Source organism: Buteo buteo, chromosome 12 (genome assembly GCF_964188355.1).
Source record: "Buteo buteo chromosome 12, bButBut1.hap1.1, whole genome shotgun sequence".
Classification (NCBI taxonomy): Eukaryota; Metazoa; Chordata; class Aves; order Accipitriformes; family Accipitridae; genus Buteo; species Buteo buteo.
Window position 1 is genome coordinate 19,072,165 of NC_134182.1, and position 24,553 is coordinate 19,096,717.

A 24,553-nucleotide genomic window follows, 5' to 3' on the forward strand; every position below is an offset into this window, starting at 1 on the left:
ATTTTTGTTCGAAAAACCAGTTAATTTTTGTTCATGTCTTTGTTCAGATATCTCCTTTTGGAACTTGGGTTTACTGCATCATTCTGCTAATGCAGTTCCCTCTCATCCTGCAGCTGGTCATTGTCTTATTTGTTCTGTTCTTCATGCAGGGCTGAGGTCCACAGTAGCCTCTGTATTTGGAAGTATATCTAGAAGGGGGAAACAGGCTTTGCTATTCTTTTTCCTCCTTGCTTCTGCTGTTAAAAAGCCTTGGGCTTTTCCTGAGCACAGTTCCCTGACTGTTGGGATTCAGTGGTATAAACAAGCATTTGTTAGAAGCAGATGAAATCTGAAATTTTTAATTTAATTGCTTACATTTGTTAAGTTTCTAGAAGTACAGGGTAGTTCTAAATCTCATTTCTGTATTTGTTTCAATTCTCTGACCGCAGAAAACTTCTGTGTTTTTTGCTGTGAATCTGACAGAAGGTGCCCAGGCTTTGCCCAGTGGTGACTACAGAGCTGATGAATATCTGAGCTGCTTGTTTTTTAATGGTGACGTAAATTTGTTAGTGGCGGATGAGACACTTTGCTTTTGTTTCGTGCTCTGTTTAAATTTCTGGGCCTCATCATCACTGTCTGTGAAATAAAGTTGCTCATATTTATCAAGTAGATGGATGTGCTAATGGATTAAACCTCTTATTAAAGTCCCTTGTTACAGGACAGAAGGTGTTCTTAAAGGGGCAGGGGAGGTGGGGAATCTTTCCTGTGTAGCTGATAACCTGTTTACTTGTTCATTCAGGTCGGATGTTAATAATATTATGGGAACAGAGTGCACTGCAATGTAATTGCCATCAGAGTCTCTGAAGTCACTCTGACCTTTCTGGCCTCTTTTCCACCCCCACTGATCTTTGACAGGTTAGCAAGCAGCTCTCTGAAGAGTATGAGAAGATTGTCAACCCTGAAAAGGCAGCAGAAGACACAAAGCCTGTGAAGATTAAGGAGGAACCTGTTAGTGATATTACTTTCCCCATAAGTGAGGAGCTGGAAGGAGATCTGGCTTCTGGTGATCAGTCTTTGCCTGTTGGAGTCCTTGGAGCTCAAAGCGAGCGCTTCTCTGCCAACTTGGAAGTAGAAGCTTCCCCGCAGACTTCAGGTAGAGGTTTCTTGCTACTGCTGTTGCATGTGATCTTGTTTCTATTTTTAAGAGCAGATCCCAATGTGAGGAAGGAGAGGGAGAAAAAAAAATTAGGTTTTAATAAAAAAGATTTGGATGGGAGAAAAACCTTGCTTGCTTCTAAATACAAAACCAAAGAATCAAAGGTATCAATTATGAAGATTTGTTAAATATTTACTCCATTCGTGGACCCTGTAGAACACAAAATGCTTTATATGGTGTTTATTTTTAGGGGATCATTAAAGTTCTTGGCTTTTTTACTGGTGTGAGGTAGATTGTTTTCCTACAGTGATGGCCCAAGGGCTTTACTGTTGTTTTGTGAACTAGGGTATTTGCTGCAGATGTGAATACCGGGGTTTTTTTTCCAGTCTGATGTAACAAAGGCAAAAATAACTTTGGTGTTTATATGTATATATTTTAGTTTAAAAGAGACTAGAGTTTTATCCTTGATTCTAGTAAGGAGGGTAGTGGATTTTTTTTTTCCTTTGTTTTTTTCCAGGTAATTTTGGATTCTTTTCCAGAGATTCATGTTACTGAAAAGCTGAAGGTCATGTTCACTGTGACTGGAGTAAACTTAAGACCCTGTATAGGTTAGGCACTGAATGAGTTATAGAAATACTAATGATACTTGGTGCAGTCCTCCATATTCAGAAGTCACCGTAGTAGTGACAATCGTTGTTTTATCGAAGCTTATCAGTGACTTATGTGAAATGGGCTTGTGGGTGTCTCTCCTGTTCTAGCATCTCTACCCCAAAGCCTGCTGTAGTTAGCTGAGGCCATGGAAAGTGAAATGGTGAGTGAAGTAGTGGGGTTATGGAGACTGCACTCTTTTCCTCAAAGTGTCATCCCTTGATGTTGGTATTGAAGCCCACTGGTGGCCAGCATGGGAGAATCTGCTACAGCTGTGCCTTTTCTGTATCTATATGCAAGTTTTATTCTGTGCACCGTTTAGTAGCGCTGAATTTTCTGGAAAATGGAGAAGACATTCTTCTCCCAAAGAAACCCGATTTTGATTTTTGTATAGAACTTTCTGAACTCTGGAAATCCCTGCAATAGTAACTGTTTCACTTAAAAATCTGGTTAAAAACCAATGAAGCCAATCCCCCTATTAACCCTAAACTAAGTAGCATATATAGTGAGGTTAGAGTATACCTGTCGTTGTTTAACCCCAGTCAGCAACTAAGCACCACGCAGCCACTCACTCACTCCCCACCCCCCGCCCAGGGGGATGGGGGAGAAAATCAGGAAAAGAAGTAAAACTCATGGTTGAAATAAGAACAGTTTAATAAAACAGAAAAGAAGAAACTAATTATGATAACACTAATAAAATGGCAACAGTAATAATAAAAAGATTAGAATATACAAGTGATGCACAGTGCAAATGCTCACCACCTGCTGATCGACACCCAGTTAGTCCCCAAGTGATGATCCCCCCGCCCCCACTCCCCCAGTTTATATACTAGATGTGATGTCACATGGTATGGAATACCCTTTTGGCCACTTTGGGTCAGCTGCCCTGGCTGTCCCCTCCCAACTTCTTGTGTCCCTCCAGCTTTCTTGCTGGCTGGGCATGAGAAGCTGAAAAGTCCTTGACTTAGTATAAACACTACTTAGCAAGAACTGAAAACATCAGTGTGTTGTCAACATTCTTCTCCTACCTAACTCAAAAACATAGCACTATACCAGCTACTAGGAAGACAATTAATTCTATCCCAGCTGAAACCAGGACAATACCTCTGAGTCCATTAGTTTTTTTTTTTTTTAAATAGCACATTCTGCTCAGTTTTAAAGAAGCACAAATCCATCTAAAATTTTTCTGGAAGTTCATATTGTTTTCCATAGTACCTCTGAAATGTGAAGTGCTTGCATTTTTGTGAGAGAGGGAACAGCAGACTACTCTGGCCCATCTGGGGTTGCAAGTCATTCATTTGAAAAGCTTTGTATTAGCGTCTACCACTTGAGACCCAGAGGTTAGCATGCTAGCTGTACATTAAATGCCTCTTGCCTCTCTGATACCAAATTGATGCTTTCTAATTAAGAATGCAAGTGCTCTGTTCCTCCCTGAAAATCCCTCTTCACTTCACAAGGGCCTTTGGAAATCTCATCACTGTGAGAAATCCCAGTCTAGAACTGGGCAGCCTGGAGAGCGTAATATCATAAGAAGCGAGAAAAAGCTGCTGCAGTTAGGACACCACCATCTCAAAAATATAAGTGTGAGGCCCTTAGAGAGGGCAGCAAGGCTTCAGTGTCTGAAGGCAAAACTCTCGTTACAGCCTTCTGTGTTCTGCTTGTGTTTCTGCTTATGCCTGACGTTGTGGTTGTGAGCTAGCTGCTTAATTTCATTGCAGTTGGGGAAATGGAGGCAAAATTGGGGACCTTGTTCTTCCACTCAGCAGGATGACATGAGGATTAGCTCATTTGTAAAGTACTTTGAAATTAAAGTGCTTTGAGCTGAAAGGAATAAGGCTGAGCAATGAAGAGCAATTGATGCAAGAAAGACACAGTAAGTTTAGTGAGCACCTTTGATTATTGCGTAGACTGGAGCTGTAATTCTGTGGAACTGGTAGTGTTTTAATGATGTGTCCATTGTTGTTGAGAGGAATACATTTACTTACAATTAACATAAAAAGGACTTTTGATTAAGACAACTGGACACCAGCAAGCACTTTCATTCTGGCTTGCTGTCTAACTGCTGAGCTCATGTGGGCTGTGTTACCACAAAGGTCTCCTAAATCCTGGTTTGGGCTAAGCTGCTCTGGAAAAGATTCCTGACTCCTTTGTAAGGGAAAATTCACAGTACAAACATGTGGTGGAAGATTTTTTATCTAATTGCTAGTAATAAGGGACTATTGTTAGTAGTATATTGATAATAGGGAATAGTAGTAGGTTTGGCTCAGTACAAGAGGGTTGGTGGTGCTTTCAAACTGTAGCCAAGCCTCTTGAGGCACAAGGTTTGGAAAACCTACTAAAACTGGTTTCCTAGTTTTTTTTTATTTTCCATGTGAATTTAATGCCACACAGAAGGGACCAGATTTAAAAGTGAGAAGATTTCAGCCTTTGTTCAGTTCTGGGTTGTTTATACCCATCTCAGCAAGCGGCCCAGTTAGTGTACTTTTAATAGGTTTTGTGTCTCTCTTAAAACTGTAAATAAGCAGAAATAGTGCAATCTATAATTACTGCTCTTGGGGAGAAAAACATGTGGTGTTATCAAGAAATATGGTTTTATAATCTTGTACAGAAAAATCTCAATCTGCTCAGATTGCACACTAGTCCAAAAGTTAAAAAAAAAAAAATAGGGGGAGCTGTTTTCCAGCAGGACATCTGTGAGGTTGGACCAAGAGGGTTTCTTTCCACTCTGCTGAAGGATGGGATGAGACCTGCGGGTGTTGAGTACAAGGAGACAGACAGTCAGGTGGCTGACTGCAGCTCTGATATCCCTGCATTTCAGTCCTGGAAGTGGTATTTTAGACTGTTCATCTATCAAGTCCTCTGCACTCTCACTTCACCTCCTGTCGTGGTTTAACCCCAGCCAGCAACTAAGCACCACGCAGCCGCTCACTCACTCCCCCCCACCCAGTGGGATGAGGGAGAAAATCGGGAAAAGAAGCAAAACCCGTGGGTTGAGATAAGAACAGTTTAAAAGAACAGAAAAGAAGAAACTAATAATGATAATGATAACACTAATAAAATGACAACAGCAATAATAAAAGGATTGGAATGTACAAATGATGCACAGTGCAATTGCTCACCACCCGCCGATCGACACCCAGCGAGTCCCCAAGCGGCGATTCCCCACCCCCACTTCCCAGTTCCTATACTAAATGGGACGTCCCATGGTATGGAATACATGGTTGGCCAGTTTGGGTCAGCTGCCCTGGCTGTGTCCCTTGCCAACTTCTTGTGCCCCTCCAGCTTTCTCACTGGCTGGGGATGAGAAGCTGAAAAATCCTTGACTTTAGACTAAACACTACTTAGCAACAACTGAAAGCATCAGTGTTATCAACATTCTTTGCATACTGAACTCAAAACATAGCACTGTACCAGCTACTAGGAAGACAGTTAACTCTATCCCAGCTGAAACTAGGACACCTCCCCTGCAGAACTACCAGAAGTCCAGTATGTCTGACAGCTTAAAAGAAGTTGCTGATGTTGCAAGGACCTCATCATCATGAATGACTTCTGGACTGCCTCTAAGTCCTCCTTATGAAGGGTCTAGTCCATATGCTGTTGGTGCACTCATTGCTGCCAAGACACTCCTTCTGGAGGGGGAGAGCAATGTGGACTCTGTTTCTCATGGAGAAAACCACGCGGAGGATTGCTGTGAAAGGATAGCATCATAAGTTTTCGAGTGGCAATTACTGGGCTACTAAAAAAAAAAAAGCCAACAGATTTTTTTTTACTGTTTCACGCTGGTTGATGTGTTTTATTTCCCTCTCCCACCTCCAGCCTAGTTCACCTGTAGCTTTGCTTTTGCTCCTTCTTTACCAGTGCTGCTGTCCCTTGCATCTGCATGCCATTTGTAATTTGTCTTTTTACTTGGTTACTACTGTGTGCTTTTTCTTTCTCTAGGGGCTGAGGTGAATGCTTCCCCGCTCTGGAACTTGTCACAGGTAAAAATGGAGCCACAGGAAAATGAGGAGGCCAATGTACATGGCCACGGGGTCCTAGGCAGCGATGTCTTTGAGGAACCGATGTCAGGCATGAGCGAAGCTGGGATGCCACAGAGCCCCAATGGCTCTGAGAGCAGCTATGGTTCTCATTCTGCTGACAGTCTGATGGGATCCTCCCCTGTCTTCAACCAGCGTTGCAAGAAAAAGATGAAGAAAATGTGAAAAGAGACAGTCTTTTTAATCCTTACGGTATGTAATAGACTTGAAATGAACTAAGAGAGCGCTATGATGGCTATGATTCATGAACAGGGCTGGCCCAGGTGTATGAGGGACCTTGCATAAAATTATTATGAGACATTTGATGTGTAGTGCACTTCAGCTCCCCCCCTTGCTGGCTTCTGTACTCCATCCTGACTCATGAGACTGAAGATCACCCTATACATTTGATGGTGTCATGGCTTGCTTTGGCAGATTAATGAGGAGGTTACCAGTGGAAAGTAGTTGTGAGGAGACTTTCTAAGTCATAGAATCATTGAATAACTGGGGTTGAAGGGACATCTTGAGGTCTCTAGTCTCTAGTCCAGCCCCCTGCTTGAAGCACAGCAAATTACATCAGGTTGCTCAGGGCCTTGTCCACCTGGGTTTTGAATATCTTCAAGGATGGTGATGCCAACCCTCCTTGGGCATTTTCCCATATTTGACTACCCTCGTAGTAAGAAAAAATACAGTCTTGTATCCAGCTGGAATTTCCCATGTTCCAACTTGTGTTTATTGCCTCTTTTATCATTGTTCATCTCCAAGAAGAGTCTGACTCTGTAATCTCTAACCCACCCATTAAGTGGTTGTATACAACGAGATCTCTTTTTAGCCTTTTCTCTTCTTAAGTCTGAAGAAACCCAGCTCCCTGAGCCTCTCCTTGTACGTCCTGTGCTCCAGCCCCCTAACCAGCTTTGTGGCCTTCGACTGAAATTGCTGCAGTGCCCTTCTTGTAAGGGGAAGCACAAAAGTGGATGCAGTCCTCCAGATATGGTCTCACAATGGCTGAATAGAGAGAAATAATAATTTCCCTCAATGTGCTGGCTACATTCTTGCTAACTGTTGCAGGCAAGAAGGCAGTCTTACGTCAGGGTATTTCACTGGTTGGGGAGCTGTCGCTGATGATGATGATGACCTTGCAAATGCTGTAGAGTGGCTTCACAGTGCCATCAGCCAGCTCCTTCAGTGCCTTCAGATGCATCCTGTCTGGTTCCATGGACTTAAGTATGTCCAATTGGCTTAAGTTCTTGCTCACTTGATCTTCCTCTGCTATAGGTAACACTCTGCTAGTAGACCCAGGGACCTGGCAGGCCTGAAGGCAGACTTCCCCACTGAAAACAGGCAAAAAAAGGTGTTGAGTATATCAGCTTCAAAGTGTAAAGGGAATCCTTTGTCACCAGGTTACTTGCATCATTGAACAGTAAACCCATGTTTTCTTTAGCCTTTCTTTTGCTTCCTGTGTACTTAAAAAAGCCCTTCACATTTCTTACCTGTTTCAACTCCAGCTGAGCTTTGGCTTTCCTAACTGTCCCTGCATGCTTGGGCTGTGTCTCTATATCCCTGCTGGCCAGCCCATCCTCACTTCCACCTCTGTGTACTTTTTTTCTGTGCTTGAACTCAGTCAGGAGTTCCTTGATCATATGTGCTGGCCTTCTGTCATGCCTGCTTTACTTTCTGCTCATCAGAAAGGACTGTTCTTCTACTTTGAGAAAGCTGTCTTTGAAGATAAGGCAGCACTCTTGGGCCCCTTTGGGAGGCCAGGGCAGTCCCTTGTGAGATCCTGCCGAGGTGTTCCTTGAATAAACCAAGATATGTTGTCCTAAAGGTCCAGGACTCTGTCTTGTACACGTTTCTCAGGATTTTAAATGCCACAATTCCATGTCCGCTGCAGCAAAGACCTTCACATTCTCCACCAATTCTTCCTTGTTAGAAACAAGTCCAGCAGAGCTTCTTCACTAGCTGATTTCTTGATCATCTAATCAGGTAAGCTGATGTGGTTTTCTGGAGAGAATGAAGCAGCTTTTACTATTGGTGTGAGCCAGTGCTGGCAATGCAAACTTTTCCTTTGCTCTCGTTGGATTGAGTGCAGCAACTGCAGACCGGTTGAGGTTTCCTATTCAAAGTTGTTATCTTGACAACTTAGTCTGAAACAGAATCTGTTTTACTGCTTGCTTTTATGGCTCAGCTGACTGATGGCATTTTTTTTGTTCTGCACAATCCTCAGTTGATCAACTCAGTCTTTAACTTGATTCAGTGAGTATCTCTCTCAAAAAAGCCAGAATGAACATGAATCAAGAATGAACAGCCACTTAAACTGGCTTTATACTTGTAATCCATTGGGATGTTTGAGGGAGTTTTACCAAACCTCCCATTTGTCTTTAGAATTGCAAGTTATCTTTTGAAAGAATGAGCTCCAGGCATAGTATTTTTGTTTCTGTATAACATGCCTAGCCTTAATTCTTTTTTCCTAGCTGTATTTCTCCTTCACTTTATAGAAGTGGAAGCCAAACATAAAATTCCTCAGTGTCTAATAAGAATGTGTGACCACAGGCTTTTATAGGCATTAGAGTTAAAATAGTCCATCACAGTTTTAAAGGTTTCTCCTGGGGGGTAAATTCTAGCTATTTGAAGCCTAGTCAGTAGTAGAACAGTGGACCAGTGTATCAGGAAGTCTTTATTTTGATTCCCTCTGAGTCACTATTAGGCATGCTGCAATGTCCCTGTTCTCTCAGCTGTAAAAAAGAGAATAGTAGTATTTGCCTCTTAGAAGGGTGTTTGAGATTAGTTACTATTCAAAAAGGCACTGTTTCAGAGAATTTTGTGAGAGTTGTGAGCTTTTCTTCCATTTGGGTAGGACTGTTGCTGGCTGGAGAATGCTTAGATGGCCACTGAAATGTTACTGACCTATATTATGCTGGTTTTAAGCAAAACTGCTTATCATGAAGAAATACAGCACAGTTGTGCTGTTCAACTGCCCAGGTACAAGGAAGTAATTTGGGGTGGTATCTTCTGACTGAGCTTTAGATGTCTGCAGCTACATTTGTTCCTCTGGGCCCCATTTGCAGCTGAAGAGAAATAGTCATTCTTAGGTCACCGTTCATCTGGCCTTGAAGTAGAAGTATAAAGCAGGTCAGATGAATGGCATTTTTAGAAATGTCTATTTTTCCTTTGTGTGCCCATAAAGTGAGTTCAACTTGAGTACCTCAGCTGAAGGCATCCACACCATCAGTGTCTGAGTTAAGAGATCTGACTTTAGCCCTTCCTGTCTGGGAATCAGAGGAGACTTCCTCCTGCTGGGCTGGTGCTTTTTCTCTTTGACACATTTTGTAGAACTTGCTGTTGAAATGGTAGTACTGGGCTAAAAACAGACTGCTCATCTTACCTAAACCAGCAGATCCAGTGTTCTCAACAACACACAGAACGTGCTAGGCTGCGGCCTCAAGACTCAGCTTGATTTGGCCCTTGTGTCTTCGATGCTGTGTGAGAACACCTGTCATTGGGCCTTTCTCCATAGATGCTTTTCCAAACTGTTTTAGTAAAGTATTCTTGAGGCTGGGGCACCTAAGCAAAGTCCCTTGCACAATTTTCAGGCGCTAGAGGACGGAGCAGCTGCTGCCAGCATCGCTTGCTCATTGGCAAGATTTCAAGTGGGCTAAAAATGAAAATCTGCTGTTCTCCAGGGCTTTGGTTAAACCTCCTAAGCGTAAGTCTTAAGTGCTTTCTTTATATTGCTCATGTAGAGATGTTCTGTCTTACTTTTAATTGTGTTTTTGTATTTCACATCCCTTTTCCGTAGCCATTTTACCCTGTAACACGCACTCTGCAACAAGCCAAGCCAGAGTGCTTCAAATATATTTAAATACAGTGGAAATTCACCCTCCATTGATTCAGCTGTGTCACTGCAGTGTAAGAGAGATCTCTTTAGGATGCATGTTTATGCAGAGGTGAGAAATGCATCAGCATCGCTTGTACATTTAAAAATGATAGCAAAGTAAAATCTGTACCTCTCATTCCCCTCATTATGCTAAGTGTTGCTTCTGACATTTGTGTGCTTGACATTTCCTTTTATGCACATGGAAGCTTTACCTGCTGGGTGAGCCCTTCCCGTCTGAACGTTTACTGTCCTTAGATTTACAGTGGTGTTCACCATGCATGAAACAGTGAAATTTCAAATCTAGCTCCCAAAGTCAGATACAGACAATATGCTTTTTGATGAATCAAATAAGATTTTGCTAGGTGTTAGTGCAGCCTTGGGCAACTAGTGAGGAGTTTGTTGACCATGTAATCCCAAAATTTCAAGCCACAGTTAGAGTATGCAGTGTGTTGGAATGAAGCTCAGCTCTCGCAGTTGTCATTTTTTGCTGGTTGTTGGTGACGTGCTTTGCTGACCCACCTGCTTCAGTAGTAGTCTGCAGTTCTGTTGGTTCTTTCATCTTTCTCCCTTCTCTTTCCAAAGGTGGGTAGATGGCAAATTGGAATATTGAGTATTGACCACATCCATATCCAGTAGCATTGATGTCACTATTGATTAATAGTGATTTATTTTGCCAGGATTGAAATCGGTGGGAACTTTGATATCAATTTGGAGGGCAAGATCTGTGAATTACTTGGCTTTTGAAGTGTTTTGCATGGGAATCATACAGGATTGTAGTTGAGAGAGCACTGTGTACCATATTCCTTTTGCCCTCTAGCAGTACCTTTTTATTCTTTTTTGTGCTGATTTTGGCTGGGGTACAGTTAATTTTCTTCACAGTAGCTAGTATAGGGCTATGTTTTGGATTTTAGCTGAAAAGTGTTGATAATACAGGGGTGTTTTCATTACTGCTGAGCAGTGCTTACACAGAGTCAAGGCCTTTTCTGCTTCTCTCACCATCCCACCAGCGAGTAGGCTGGGGGTGCACAAGGAGTTGGGAGGGGACACAGCTGGGACAGCTGACCCCAACTGACCAAAGGGATATTCCAGACCATATGATGTCATGCTCAGCATATAAAGTTGGAGGAACAAGAGAGGCTGGGGGGTGTTTGGAGTTATGGTGTGTCGTGGTTTAACCCCAGCCAGCAACTAAGCACCATGCAGCTGCTCACTCACTCCCCCGCCACCCAGTGGGATGGGGGAGAGAATTAGAAGGAAGAACGTAAAACTTGTGAGTTGAGACAAGAACAGTTTAATAGAACAGAAAGAAAGAAGCTAATAATGATAATAAGTGATGCACAATGCAATTGCTCACCACTCACCAACTGATGCCCAGTTAGTTCCCGAGCAGTGATCCCCCCTAGGCCAAGTCCCCCCAGTTTATATACTGGGTATGACATCACATGGTATGGAATACCCCTTTGGCCAGTTTGGGTCAGCTGTCCTGGCTGTGTCCCCTCCCAACTTCTTGTGCCCCTCCAGTCTTCTTGCTGGCTGGGCATGAGAAGCTGAAGAATCCTCGACTTAGTCTAAACGCTACTTGGCAACAGCTGAAAACATCAGTGTGTTACCAACATTCTTCTCATACTGAATCCAAGACATAACACTATACCAGCTACTAGAAGGAAAATTAACTCTATCCCAGGCAAAACCAGGACATGGCATTTGTCTTCCCAAGTAATCGTTAGGCGTGATGGAGCCCTGCTTTCCTGGAGATGGCTGAACACCTGCCTGCAGATGGGAAGTGGTAAATGAATTCCTTGTTTTGCTTGTGTGTGTGGCTTTTGCTTTACCTATTACACTGTCTTTATGTCAGCCCATGACTTTTCTCACTTTTACTCTTCTGATTCTCTCCCCCATCCCACCACGGGGGGGAGTGAGCGAGTGGCTGGGTGGTGCTTGGTTGCCAGCTGGGGTTAAACCATGACACTTTTGAAGAATTTTTGCCTGGTATCCAACAAAGTTCACTGTATAAATGGCAGTGTAACAACTTTAGCATACAGCTGTATGTCAGAATATGCTACCTAGTGATTTAATTCCAAGACCGTCCATGCTAATTTGAATATGCATAATGCAGTGCAGTGCAGAGAGATGTTTCCTGGATAGAAATTTACAATTTAAAAAGAAAACAGGAAAATAACATTAGGTAGGGTAGGTGAAGCCAATCTGACTATGTGCTCAATTCTGAGACTAATGCACATGTTATGTGTGAAGGATGTTTTACTTAAAATGTTTTTATACATGCATGTGAATGAAATACGTAACTTTGCTTCTGTTTACATGGAACAAAATCACTTGGAAATATTTCAGGGTTGTTTTTTTTTCCTTGCTCTCCCAGAGAGAGTTTATTTGTAATTTCTAAGAAAATAAAATGTAAAAAGTATTCAGAAATAAAAACCCTAATGGTGTTGCATGGATTTTTTTGTTTGTTTTGAGGAATGGTGCTGTGAATGCAAAGGCCAGTCTTGGGGTTCTGTCTACCCTTATGTGGGATCTGGAGTAGACCTTTTGTAGGCCTGAATAAGGTACTGAGATGGTATCAGTGTTAATGTCACAACTAGGGAGACAAGAGATGTGGCCAGAGAAAATGGAAGCCTTATTTTTCACAGGTGTCAGTGCTAGTGAGCCCCAAAAGTGATACTAGTACCACAGTACCGGTATTGGTATTCATCTAGCATAAGCAAGTGCTGTTTCTGAAGCAACTACTGAGATGACCAGACTACCTAGCAGCCCTGCTCCAAGCCTTGTGCTTTGCTCTTTTATGTGCCGGTCTACTTGTTCTACATGCTGCTTTTTTTTCAGGGACTGCAGTGAATGAAGCACAGTGTATTTTCCCCTCTGCTCTTGTCATAGTAGAGCTGAGGGAAGATGTTTGATGCTTGATGGCCCTGCTAAGCAATTGCAAATAGCACACCATGAATTAGGGTATAGGCCTGTGTTGCTTGCCAGGAGAGAGGGAATAATAATCGTAGTGCTTCCCATCACCCCTGTACCTGAGAGGAGTCTGCCACACAACTGCTGTCCTCCGAAGCGTATACTACTGAATTAATTTCCCAACCTGTGGGTTAGTCTGGGGGTGTGCTTTCCCCTTCCCTGACAGGGTCTGGGGGAAGAGGACAGCAATCCCCGTTCGGATTGCACCCCACCAGATTAAAGCACGCGCCTACTTGCATCCCGTTTTTACCTCCCTCTGCTCCAGCAACCTGCAGGGCCCGTGCTGGGGCAGCCTTGAATGCGCAGGCTGCTGGGAGCCTTGATGACTGAGGCGATCTCAGCGGGGGACCCTGCTTGCCTGCGTTGCCTCATGGGCTCTCCTCCATCCGTGACTCTTGCCCCCTGCCCTGCTGCAGATGCGGTTGGGGCTGGTGGCACATGGGGCCAGGGGCAGCTGTGTCCGCATGGTGGTGCTGGCCGCATGCCGCTGATGGGGGGCTGCTGCAGCCCAGGGAGGGCTGCCTGCAGCAGCAACAACCTCTCCCCTCTCCCCCAAAAACCCAAACTGCAAACCATGACATTTTAGCTATGTCTTTTATATTGGAGCTGAGAATCACCTCTTTGTTGCTATGGAAACGCTCGCATGAAAGAAGATTACATCATTATGAGTTATGATGAAATCTTTGGGGTGGGCTTGGCACCCAGTACCCTTGCAGTGGGGAGAATGGGGCTGGGGGATCTGGGGTGGTGGGGCGCTTGCCCCTTTTGCACTGGTGCTCAGTGGTTTGCAGAACTTGTGGGTCTTTCCCTCCGGGCTCAGCAGGCCAGAAGCAGCCTCTGCTCCTGGACCTGCCCATCCCCTTGGGAATTGCCTCCGGAGTCGTGGCTGCATCACTTCTGTGCCTGGGCTGCACGTGCCCTTGCTCTGGAGTGTGTGTGGGGCATCTTTGCAATACGCAGTGGGGCCCCAACAGTGAGCTGGATGAAAGGCTTGGGTGTCATGAAGGGTCTTCTTTGCTTCTGGTGTCTATTAGGGCCCTGGCATCTACTCTGTGCTTTTCCCCCAAATCTGGGCTGCCGCCTCTGGGCCCAAACTGTCCCTATAGCTATGCCTCACTCTCAGCTTTGTGCCCCCTCCAAGCATCGCACTGCTTCTGCTTGCCCTGTGCTACCCCTGCCTTTTCACCCAGGTTTGCCCCCATCCCTCCCTTGACCCGCACCACTCATTCTCCTCTGGAGCTCCTGCCAGCATTTCTGTGCCCTTGCAGCCCAGCTTCTTCTGGTACAATGTTGCTGCCCATTTTGCATTGCAAAGCAGACTTCAGAAGCAACTTTCTTCTCCAAGTGAAAAAAAAAAAATCTGATAAGATCATTTATCTTAGTATTAGCCAAAGTTGGGGTTTTTTTTGATGGAGGAAAGGAAGTTGGAACTTGGATATGCTTTGAAGGAAGGATGCTCTCTAAAAAGACCAAGTTTGGTTGTGATGAGACTTTGGGGAGATGACCCTCTATCCTTTTGTTAAGAGCATTATACAGTCCCCTGGGCTAATATGTCCCCTTGCTCATGGAGTCCATCCAACTGGGAGGCAAGGGAGAAGTGGGATACTTCTGGGAAGTGTGGGGAAACGATGGATTTTCAGGTGCTGAGATAATCTGGGCTGTTATTAGTGTAGAGCGAGTACTAATGACTTTATGCTCCTCTGAGAAGCTGTGGAGGTTGGTGAGAAATGAACCCCTTGTCTCTGCTGTAAATGCTGGTGGTTCTTCTCAGCTGCTCCATCTTGTTGCTGCTGGACAAACTAGTGGCCCAGCATGGAAGGCATGCTGGATTCCAGCTCTGGCATAACACTCCTCCAACCCTGATGCCCTCAGGCCGAAGGAGGGGGAGAGGCAGGACTTGCACCATAGGAGAAGATCAGGCACGGGGGTGCTGTGGCAGCCTGGGCCAGACATGGAGCATGTTCTGGTGTCCGTGTTGCACTGCTTTGCCAGAGCTGGCATTTGTTAAAGGGTAACCCCATGAAAGCTTTTGTGAATTACAGAGCTTGCTCTGAGTATCAATTTTAGAGTGTTTTGAGAAAGGCTGGAAAAATGATGGTGTTTGCCAATACTAACACAAACAAATAAACAAGAAAAGCAGGCCTTCTCCCCCCCCCTCTTTTCATAACATTTTCCAAGCATGGAGCAGCCACAATGTTGGTTTTGGTGTTCCTGATTTTGCTGGAGGAAATTTAGCGTACTTGGTAAACGTGATGTGTCTGCTGCTGCTGCAGCTCCTTTGAAGACAGGGATGCGGAATGTTTAGCAAAACCATTCTTATTCATCTGCAATGCCCAGTAGTGAATGGACTTAAATGAATGTAACCAGACCAGTTTAACAGTCTCTGTCTTCCCCCATTGTCATTCTCTTGACTCTTGTAATACCACAATTTTGCTATTATTCAAGCCGATATAAACTCTTCTATCATACAGCAGTCCTGGATTTCTCTAGTAAAGAAAAGAAGCAAGGAAGCCAATTGCTGGTAACTCTTAATGCCTAACCAAAATGACATGAAACAATTCTAATCTAAAAAGCTTTAGTATCTAAAACCCTTCTAAGGCTTCCTCACACCCTCTAAAGAAACAAAGGGACACCTCCACTTCCCAGCCTCTTTGATGGTCACATTGAAAGCAAAGTAGTTGCATTTATATGGTGGTATCTGAATTAAATTTGTTTGATATAGTTGAGATGCCACAGTGCTATTAACTACAGATGCCCTATAATACAGCGTATTCTTAAACAGGCAGGCAGGATAAAATGTAATTGTTTGTCTACTGAATGGATTTTTCTGTGGGAAAGAGCTAGCAAACCAGTTACATCTCAGTATATCCGAATCTTCCACAACTTCAGAGAAACCAGAGAAACTAAATGACTAAAAAGACACTCTCCTTCATGTATGCAGATCCTCTAGCCCAAAGCTCAGACACCTTCCTGCACTCATTTCCAGTCTTTGAAGAAATGAGCTTTGCACAACAGGTCAGGGAGAGCTCTACAGCTCTCAGCACTGATTTCTGTTCCTCTTCTCTCTGTGCCTTGCAATTCTGTTTGCATGCTCAGTTTTGATAAGCTGTGTTCTTCAGTTGGGTGCAAAATGTACTTCCATAATGAATTAAGGTACTTCTCCTTATAGAGCATCTAATAAGACACCCTGTAAGATGCCTATCTTATAACGCAGCTGTCGTTGTTTAGCCACAGCCAGCAACTAAGCACCACACAGCCGCTCGCTCACTCCCCCCCACCCAGTGGTATGGGGGAGAGAATCGGGGGAAAAAAAAAGTAAAACTCGTGGGTTGAGATAAGAACAGTTTAATAGAACAGAAAGAAAGAAGCTAATAATGATAATAATAACAATAATAAAATGACAATAATAATAATAATAATAAGATTGGAATATACAAAACAAGTGATGCACAATGCAATTGCTCACCACCCATCCACCAATGTCCAGTTAGTTCCCGAGTGGCAATCCCTCCCAGCCCCACTCCCCCCAGTTTATATACTAGACGTGACTTCACATGGGTATGGAATAACCTGTTGGCCAGTTTGGGTCAGCTGCCCTGGCTCTGTCCCCTCCCAACTTCTCGTGCCCCTCCAGCCTTCTTGCCGGCTGGGCATGAGAAGCTGAAAAGAAGTCCTTGACTTCAAAAGAAGTCCTTGACTTCGTAAAAACACTACTTAGCAACAGCTGAAAACATCAGTGTGTTATCAACATTCTTCTCATACTGAACCCAAAACTTAACACTATACCAGCTGCTAGGAAGAAAGTTAACTCTATCCCTGCCGAAACAAGGACAGCATCTGATTAGACAGAATCACCCCTTGAAAAGGCACAAACTAATGGCCCAGTCCTACTGAGTACTCCTGAAGCAAGTGGGAGTTAAAGGTGCCTGGTCTTGCAATTGTGGGCTAGAAAACACACTGCTTGTTGGCCTGGCACAGACCCTTATGCATAGACTCTGTTTACTCGATTTCATAAATTCTTCATGAGTCTGGCATCTTCCAGAGTCTTAAGCAGTTTCAGAACCCACAGATGCAGACTCTGGTGCTGTTTGTGGGAGTTTCTAGGGTGCTTTAATGAGACACAGAGGCAATTTTGCAGACTCATGCTGCAAGTAAATGTGTACCCGTGAAGGCCAGTGTGAGACTGTGAAAGCACTGAAGCTTCTTTTTGGAAAAGCAGATGCAAGAGACAGTGACAGTCTGCGTAGAAAATCTGTGGGCAGCCTCACCCGGAGGGAAAGCGTCTTGGAGCATCTACTGAAAAGTCGTACAGGGGTGAAGGATCTAAAAGTGAAAGGAAAGGCAGAGAAGAGAGGAAGATGAGGGAAATTCTTCTAGGAACTGTAAAAGTTAAAAATTACAAGTCTTGATTCCACCCTCTCCCCCTGCCCTGAATCCTGCTGCATCTATGGGATTTCAGTGATTCAAAGTGACCTAGGAAAGGCTGAAGAGATGGAGAAGGCAATCTATGTAGGTATGTATTTGGGAAATACCGATGTAGTTAGTGTTTGTATATGTGTTTATCTATGCAGAGATGTACAGAACAGTTATATATGTGGCTATGCAGTTACCATCATATAATTTACAGTTCCTGAAGGATTGTGAGTGGTTCCCATGCTACTTTTGTCAGCATCTTGGCTTTGTGGGTTGTATGACCAGAATGGTTTTGGGTGCTTGAGATAACCATGTAATGCTCCTAGTCTTTCATCTACCAGTTCGGATAAGCACATCTGTAATTTTAAGTATGTGAACAACAGGGTGTGGATGTGCTTTGAATTATGCGCATACCTCAATGCTTTGCTGGATAAGAGCAGTACAGCAGAGTAATGAGCAAAATTAAAAAAAAAAAAAAGCTCATCAGGCTACATTTAGGTCAGAATCTGCAGTTCATCTCTCTGGACACCTGGACACCTGATGCCTCTAGCTAACTGGCATGTCTGGGCTGCTCCAGGAATGATTTTTTTTTTTAATTCCACTGATCTGACAGCACCTGTCATTTTCTTATACGCAAGTGTCCACATCACTAAATCACCTCTGCCATCGTTAATACTAATTGGCTCCCTTGCTGTACCCTCGGAGGAGCATGAAAAGTCTGAATGGAAGCAGAAGGCCCATCTCCCCACAAAACGGCACTGCGACAACCTGTGAATCTATAACAACTTAGGCTTTCTCATTATGCTCCCTGGTCTCACTAGAGAGGCTTTCAAAAGCCAGGGCTGTCAGGACTGAGTTTGCCCACACAGAAGTTAAAGCATACTAGCCACTAGTAATCATTTGCTTTCAATGATATTTTTCTGGTAGTGGATGCCCGTGTGTGCAGTCTGGTGCTCTGGGCGGGCTCCAGCCCCTGATAAACAAGAGCGACAAAACTGTGACACCAGCAGAGCTGGAATGCAGACGGGTGTTGGCATGAGGTCAGGCGCTTTCACAAAATACCACCCTTCATTTAAGCTGTGTCATGCTTTCTGATTTATCATATCTTATGACAGATAAGAAAAAGCTAGTAGTTTTTTGGCAGACTGAACAAAGCTCATGCAAGAATAGGTCTTTTTACAAAAATTTCTCTTTCAGGACCCTTCTGAGAAATCCCTAATTGTCCTGGAAATTCTGTTTTACATATAGATGTTCAATGTGTAATCCTGAAACAGATCTTAAGTTTTGAGCAACAATTCTTTGAAGACTAAGTACAAATACATCTTTTGTCTTGCAAATATATTTTTCTACCCTTTTCCAAAAGGAGCGATGAGCTTCTCATCTTAATAAGGACAAGACAGAGAGGAAGAAGGGGAGAGCAGAACATCCGTAGTTCAATGCATCTGAATTGGGTTCCTTTATTTATTTTATATAACCAGAAAATGTTGAAATCTCCTTCTGAGAAAGGAGAAATGGAGCGGGCTGTGGAGAACGGAAGTGTCACAATTTCGTTCCAAGGAAAATGAGGGAGGAAAAACAGAGTCCTGCCAACACAAAACCAGTGCTCTTTGTCCTCTGTCACTTCCGATGCTGTCCCACCAGCTATGGTGGAGTCCCTAAGGGGGGAAGTAACCAGAAGGCACAGAAAAAAATTTCACATGTTTTCAAAGCCTGTTCTCAGTCGATGCTATTTACACTCTCTGTTTATCTTGTCAGTTCTAGGCCCTGAGGGTCTTCCTGGCAGTTTCCTTTCAGTGTGTGTGTGAATTGTGGCAACCCTTCTGCTCTCCTCCATCTTCTTTAAGGTCTCCACTTGGTTTGCCGGTGAGATGCACATAGATTTGCTAGCTGGCAAAACACAGCATCACTATTCCATACTCTGCTCTAAATCCTATGCGTCAATCTCTTTCCAGCTTTGCAGGTTTTGTTTGCATAAATGAGCCAACGGCTACCGAAAGAATCTGGATTGGCAGCTCTGAAGACTTTAGTCCACGGAGCAAAAATAATGCAGCAGCAATGTGACAGGGATGACTGCTATGCTGGCTAACACCAGGGACAGAACTGGGGAACTTACAGAGCTTCAAGGCATGACACCCTTTATAACCTGAGCTGAAGGTAGGAGGTCTGTAAGAGACCTGTAAGCTCTAGGGACTGGACATGCAGAGGGAGAGCTAGATCACAGACTGGCTGCTCAGTTACATGAGTTTCCTCTGAAAATGAACTCTTTCCAAGTGTCTGGGCTTTACAGCATGGCAAATCCTGTGCAAGCCACTACCTAAGTGATGACTGGCCATACCAGAAACTGTGATTCAATCCTAAACTAGAGGAAAAATAATCCTTTGGTCAAGATCATCTTAGATTCTCTGCAGATGCTACTGGCAAATTCACCAGGCTTGTTCTGCAGTGATGATTACAAGGTTAATTGTGCCCCTGGCTGTCCCAGATCTCAAGCCTCTGGCCATCTCCAGGCCTTGGATGAACTGGGTGTTCCTCCTTCTTCCGTGCCTGGCTGGAATCCCCTGTGCAGCAACGGAGCTGTCCCACAACAGGTCTAGCTCATAGGTCCGTAGAAATATAGAGCTGGAAGAGGTGTAGAAGGTCCTGTAGTCCATTGCCTTGTCTCATCCAGGATCATTGGTATGCAAATCATTTGTGACTGACATTTGTCCAAATCTCTCCTTGAAGCTCTTGAGTGATGGGAAACTCCACAGATGGGAGGCTCCCAGGCAATCTGTGTGACCAAGCTACTTTCCTTACTTTTTTAGAAGTATTATCTAATAAACAGCCTGTATGCTTCTTGCTGCAGGTTAAGGTACCATAGGGGCTCTTGCTGATTTTCTGTAAAACTCCTATCTGACCCATACCTTTCCGTCCTGGTTTTCTGCTGTTGGTTATTCAACAAAGTGTAAAATCTCATGCATCCCCCTTCTCTAACCTGTTCCTTCCCCAGACCATTTCCGTGGCCTGTTAAGGTCATTCTGAATCCTGACCCTGTCCTCCATTGTACATGCAGTCCCTTGCAGCTTAGTGCTAGCAAATTTAATAAGCATAATCTCTCTTCCATCATCCAATCTGTAGTGAAAAAATGGGTAGCAGCAAACGAAGGACAAGACAGGCAGAACAGTTTTGGAAAAACAACGATGGCGAATAACTGAAGGCAGGTCGTAAGATTCTCAGAGCTAATACTTTTTGGTTTTCCAGTAAGTGCCAGGATGTCTTTATCTGGGAAATCCCTGTTTGAAATAAAGATACCTATTATTAATAATATTTTCACTACCTGCCATACCATTTGGATCTCAATCACTAGGTTACATTTCACTATTCTTAAATTATTGCACAGGACAGCATGGCTCAGCTCACAGCTTGGATCAGCCCTTGGGTCACTTCCATCCAGGTGGCTTCTCTCTCCCTAAAGTGTGCTGCATCTCTCTGCAGGAGGCACTGCACTGGCTCCAGGTCGCCTGTGGCAGCCAGGCGTCACGCTGCCTTCACCAGCCACAACTGGGACAGCGCATGGCAGCCGCTCTCCAAGAGACAGAGGCAGTGGCGGAAAACACAGAGTCTTCCCAGGAACGTGGGAAACATGCCATGGTGTAAATCTTCAGCCCCAAGATATCAAATCTGGTTCAGATGGGAGATTCTACTTTGAGGAGCTCTGGCACATAAGTTTAACAGCCATAGCTGATAACTGCTCATTCAGAGAATAAATGAAGCTGGATTTAAGAAGTAGTAAATTCACAAGGAATGCTTTTTTTTTTCTGGGTGCTGATGGCATTCACTCAGACCTTAAGAAAGGTATCTGAGATAGATAACTCCTTGTAGAAAACGACAGGGAGGTATGCAGCTTCCCCCTTTGTCCCTCTCTTCCTGCTCTCAAATTCAGGGGGCGGAATATGCAGCTGGGTACCCTTAGGGGAGCTGCCACAAAGCAGGGATCAGACCTTCTGTTTTCTCCTCTGCCTGGGTCATCAATTCACTCTGTGACTATAAGCAAATGTCTTATGCATCCTGAGCTGCAGCAGTAAAATAGGGGTAAAGATCCATGCAGCCCTCAGTAAATTACTTGAGAGACTGGGGGACCTTCGGTAGCCTGGCTGCTTTTACAGTCCCCTGAGGAGTTCAGGACCATCCCACAACACTGAGAGCTCAATGAAACACCGACCTTGTCCCCAGCCTGTGGCCTAGGGTTTTGGCAGTCCTAAAAGTATCACTGGCCACCGGGCCTTTCTTTAGCTGGTAGGAAGAAAAAGATGCCAGCGACACACATCTCAGCCCAGATATGTGTGAGTTGTCGTGCTTATCATTACCATTGTTCATTTGCTGCAAAGCAGGTGTTAGCTCAGAAAAACCATAAAAGCTGCATTCTGGATTGTTTGTTCCTCGTTAAAATGATCTGGGCCCTGTGGGCATGTGTTGTCTTAATATTCTGGTGATGAGAAGTGCTGCATTTCCATAATGAAAGCTGTTGCAGGAAAACAATTCCGACCTCAGATAAAAGGAGAAGATTACACTTGCCACTCAAGTTATGGTATTAGAATAACTGATTTTATTTGTTTTCATTTCATTTTCCCTGTCAGCTGCTGCTGAAACTCTATGCAACATTCTTCAGAGACGTTAATTGTATTTTGTGTGTCTGGATCCCCCTAAGATATGACAAATGCTTTCACTCACAAATTAGATGTCTCTTTTCATTTAAACACCAACAAGGAAAGCTAATTTAAGAATGGTGGAGCCGTTGTTCCAGCAGGGGCCCTGATGTGTGGTAGAAGCTGACAGATAGATTTAGGACATAGAGCAACAAAGTCTGTGTTGGGAATGTAGATCTGTAAGATACTAATTTAATTTTTCCCCCAGCTGGTTCACAAGTGAGAAAAAAGGGCCACATCTATGCAGTAGGACACAGTAATAAAGTAACTTCATTCAGTTTTCAGGAGTACAGTCACATAATTTATGTCCAGCATTGAAGTGGGCACAGCAACCTTCAGACAAAGTTCCTGGGGACACCTGTAGATACTTTGCCTGAAGAAAGACTGGAAGGCTTTTTCTAAGTCTTGAATGATGAAAGGGAGGAAAGAACTGGTAAATAACATGTAAAGAGATGGGAAGAATGTTGAGTACATGGATCTGTGCAAAGTGGGATGTAGGGAATATATTGTGGTATGCCAAACAGCTGAGCTACTGAATGGAAAGGGAAGATGACCAGAATAGACCCTGCTCTTTTGGCAGAGGCACCTAGGGAAATTCACCCAACGTGACCAAAGTCATGCTAGAATTGCACCTTGAGTGGGAAGTCAAGCCCAAACGTGAGTCTGACAGCAACACAAACAGGTATTTCAAGAACAGCTGCCTTCCTCCTGCTCGTTACTAGCACTTCACAGTGGCCGAACAGAGATACAACACAGGTACTCAACAGGTGTTAACGATTCTCTCAATCACCCTGGAGAAGAAAAGACACCAGCACAGCATACAGGCCTCTTTCAGGCAGCTCTGCCTTCCTACCTTCTGATTCTGCGTGGCCAGATTGTGTGTGGAGAAAGAGCATGCGAACATCAGGGAGGCAGTGGAATATCTTCCCCTCCTCTGCAGGTCAGTGTCCAACACAGGTTTCAGAGCTGGAGTTCACGTCCCATATGTTCAGGGTCTGTGGCTTGTGGTTCTCAGTTTTTGTGAGCTAGTTTGGATGTGCTCCAAGGAGAGGCAGCTTTGCAGCATTTAGGAAGCAGACAGGCTTTCTGACAGGCTTTGTGCTCCCCTGTCAAAAGTGCAACAATCTTTGACCAGAGTCAGTCACTGTTCATCTGTAAATGCTTGAAGGTGACTCCAAATGCATGTCCTAGCCACATTTTTCTTGCCTTGGTGCTCAAGAGAAAAGAAGTCATCCTGTAGTTACTGGAGCAGGACTGCCAGCCGCTGTGGAGCCTGTTGGACAGTGGCCTCAGCTTATCTGTTGTGGAATGGGCTGTCTTACCTGTAGGCTAGCCAAAGCAAGTTTCCAACATCATACTCCGTTGTCTTTCCCTGTGGCTCCAATAACTTGTCAAACCGGAAGTTCAAAGGAATTTAAAGCAACCTTGTTCCGCCTTTTTGAGTTGTGCCAAGCGCAGCATAGACCCTTGTGAAGAAGGATGGCCTGTTAACATGGAAATTAGTTAGCCACCAGGTACCTTGTACCATTGATCAGCCAGGAGGCTGAGGGGACAAGGACTGACCTCATGAGTCACTAAGAGCTCCCCTATTTATTTTCTAATGCCATCAGGCAACAGGCAGAGCTGCAGGAAAGCTAATTCCCAGGGGAGATGGCTCTGGCTGCCTGCATCCCTCAGGGCCTACCTCCTCAGGCACTGAAAGCACACAGCATCTCCCAGCACAGCCTATGGACTGTAAGCTGGGTTCTGGCAATTTTACCTGTGCTAAAAGTGGCATCTTCCTCCATAAGCAGTCCTACCACAAATCAGTGGAGTAAGTTCCTACCTGAGTGAGGAAGTCAGGCAACAGCTGGTCCTCAAGAGCTGTGAGTTAAAAGTCTAGCAAGCAAGCTGATTTCCATAAAAATGGAAATGAGTCAGAGAGGGGAGAACCGTATTTGAGTGCAAATGCAAGCAATTAGCTCAAAGCCATTACTGTAATGGCTAGAAAGACTTTTTTTTTATTATTGTTACTGAAATGCATTAGCAATATCTTTTTAAAAAATGTAAATATACACAGTACAATCCCATCTATCTGCCCGAGCATGAAGTAACCCCGTTTCAGTGGTACGTGCCGAGGAGCGTATGGAGGCTCTTAACCACAAAGACAGAAAAGTACAGAGGAATATGAATGAGGGCATTACAAGGGAGCACTTGAGAAAGGCAGCTGTGATTCGGTACCAAGACAAGTATTTGCTCAAACCGAAAGCTGGACATTCAAAATGGTTTCTAGCAATACCTGCCTGGCACTACCTGCCTTCCTAGCCTTGACCCGTGCTGATGCCCCTCTTCCCCAGAGTAATGCTTTTCTCTCCTTCCCCAGCAGGCCCTTTGGAGGATGCCTGGCTCAGGTACAGGACTCACAGGTCCCAGCATAGTACCCAGTATGGCAGCACTGGGGATTTTCAGGGTCCTGGTGGTGTGGGGAACGGCTGTTGAGTGCAATGGAAGTAATATATCAGTCTCGGGGTACTCTTGGACAGCCTTGGACTTCTGTTGAAAGACAATTTTAAGTCCTATCTCTCCACTTCATCTAATCTTGTTGTATTCGCAACTACATGGTTAAAATAGATGGTCAATGAATTAAAACTCTTTTCCATGAAAAATGAGAAGAAAGTGCAAAGGTTTTGTTTTGTACAAGCTGGGAGTATGTGGAGGACTTCTCCCTGATTATGAGTGGAAATGGTTCTATTTTTAGGTTGCTTTTCTCTCCATCTTCTTTTTGCCCCTGAAACAAGAAAACAAAGATAACAAAAGAGTAAAACCCCCA

General features: G+C 44.2%; 1 protein-coding gene across 13 annotated transcripts in view; it reads left to right on the top strand.

Moving 5' to 3' along the window:
* SUPT7L (SPT7 like, STAGA complex subunit gamma) overlaps positions 1-24,553 on the top strand; it is a 78,232-nt gene that overhangs the window by 9,487 nt on the left and 44,192 nt on the right. For 6 of the 13 annotated variants that reach the window (XM_075042916.1, XM_075042909.1, XM_075042907.1 and 3 more), the window contains exons 4-5: positions 895-1,132; positions 5,723-12,736. In XM_075042916.1, coding sequence (XP_074899017.1) covers positions 895-1,132; positions 5,723-5,985 — 501 coding nt within the window. In that variant the 3' untranslated portion in view covers positions 5,986-12,736. Of the gene's footprint in view, positions 1-894; positions 1,133-5,722; positions 12,737-19,011; positions 20,109-20,533; positions 23,248-24,553 lie in introns of those variants that run through there. The other 7 variants (XM_075042912.1, XM_075042914.1, XR_012652495.1 and 4 more) reach the window with 6 other exon arrangements.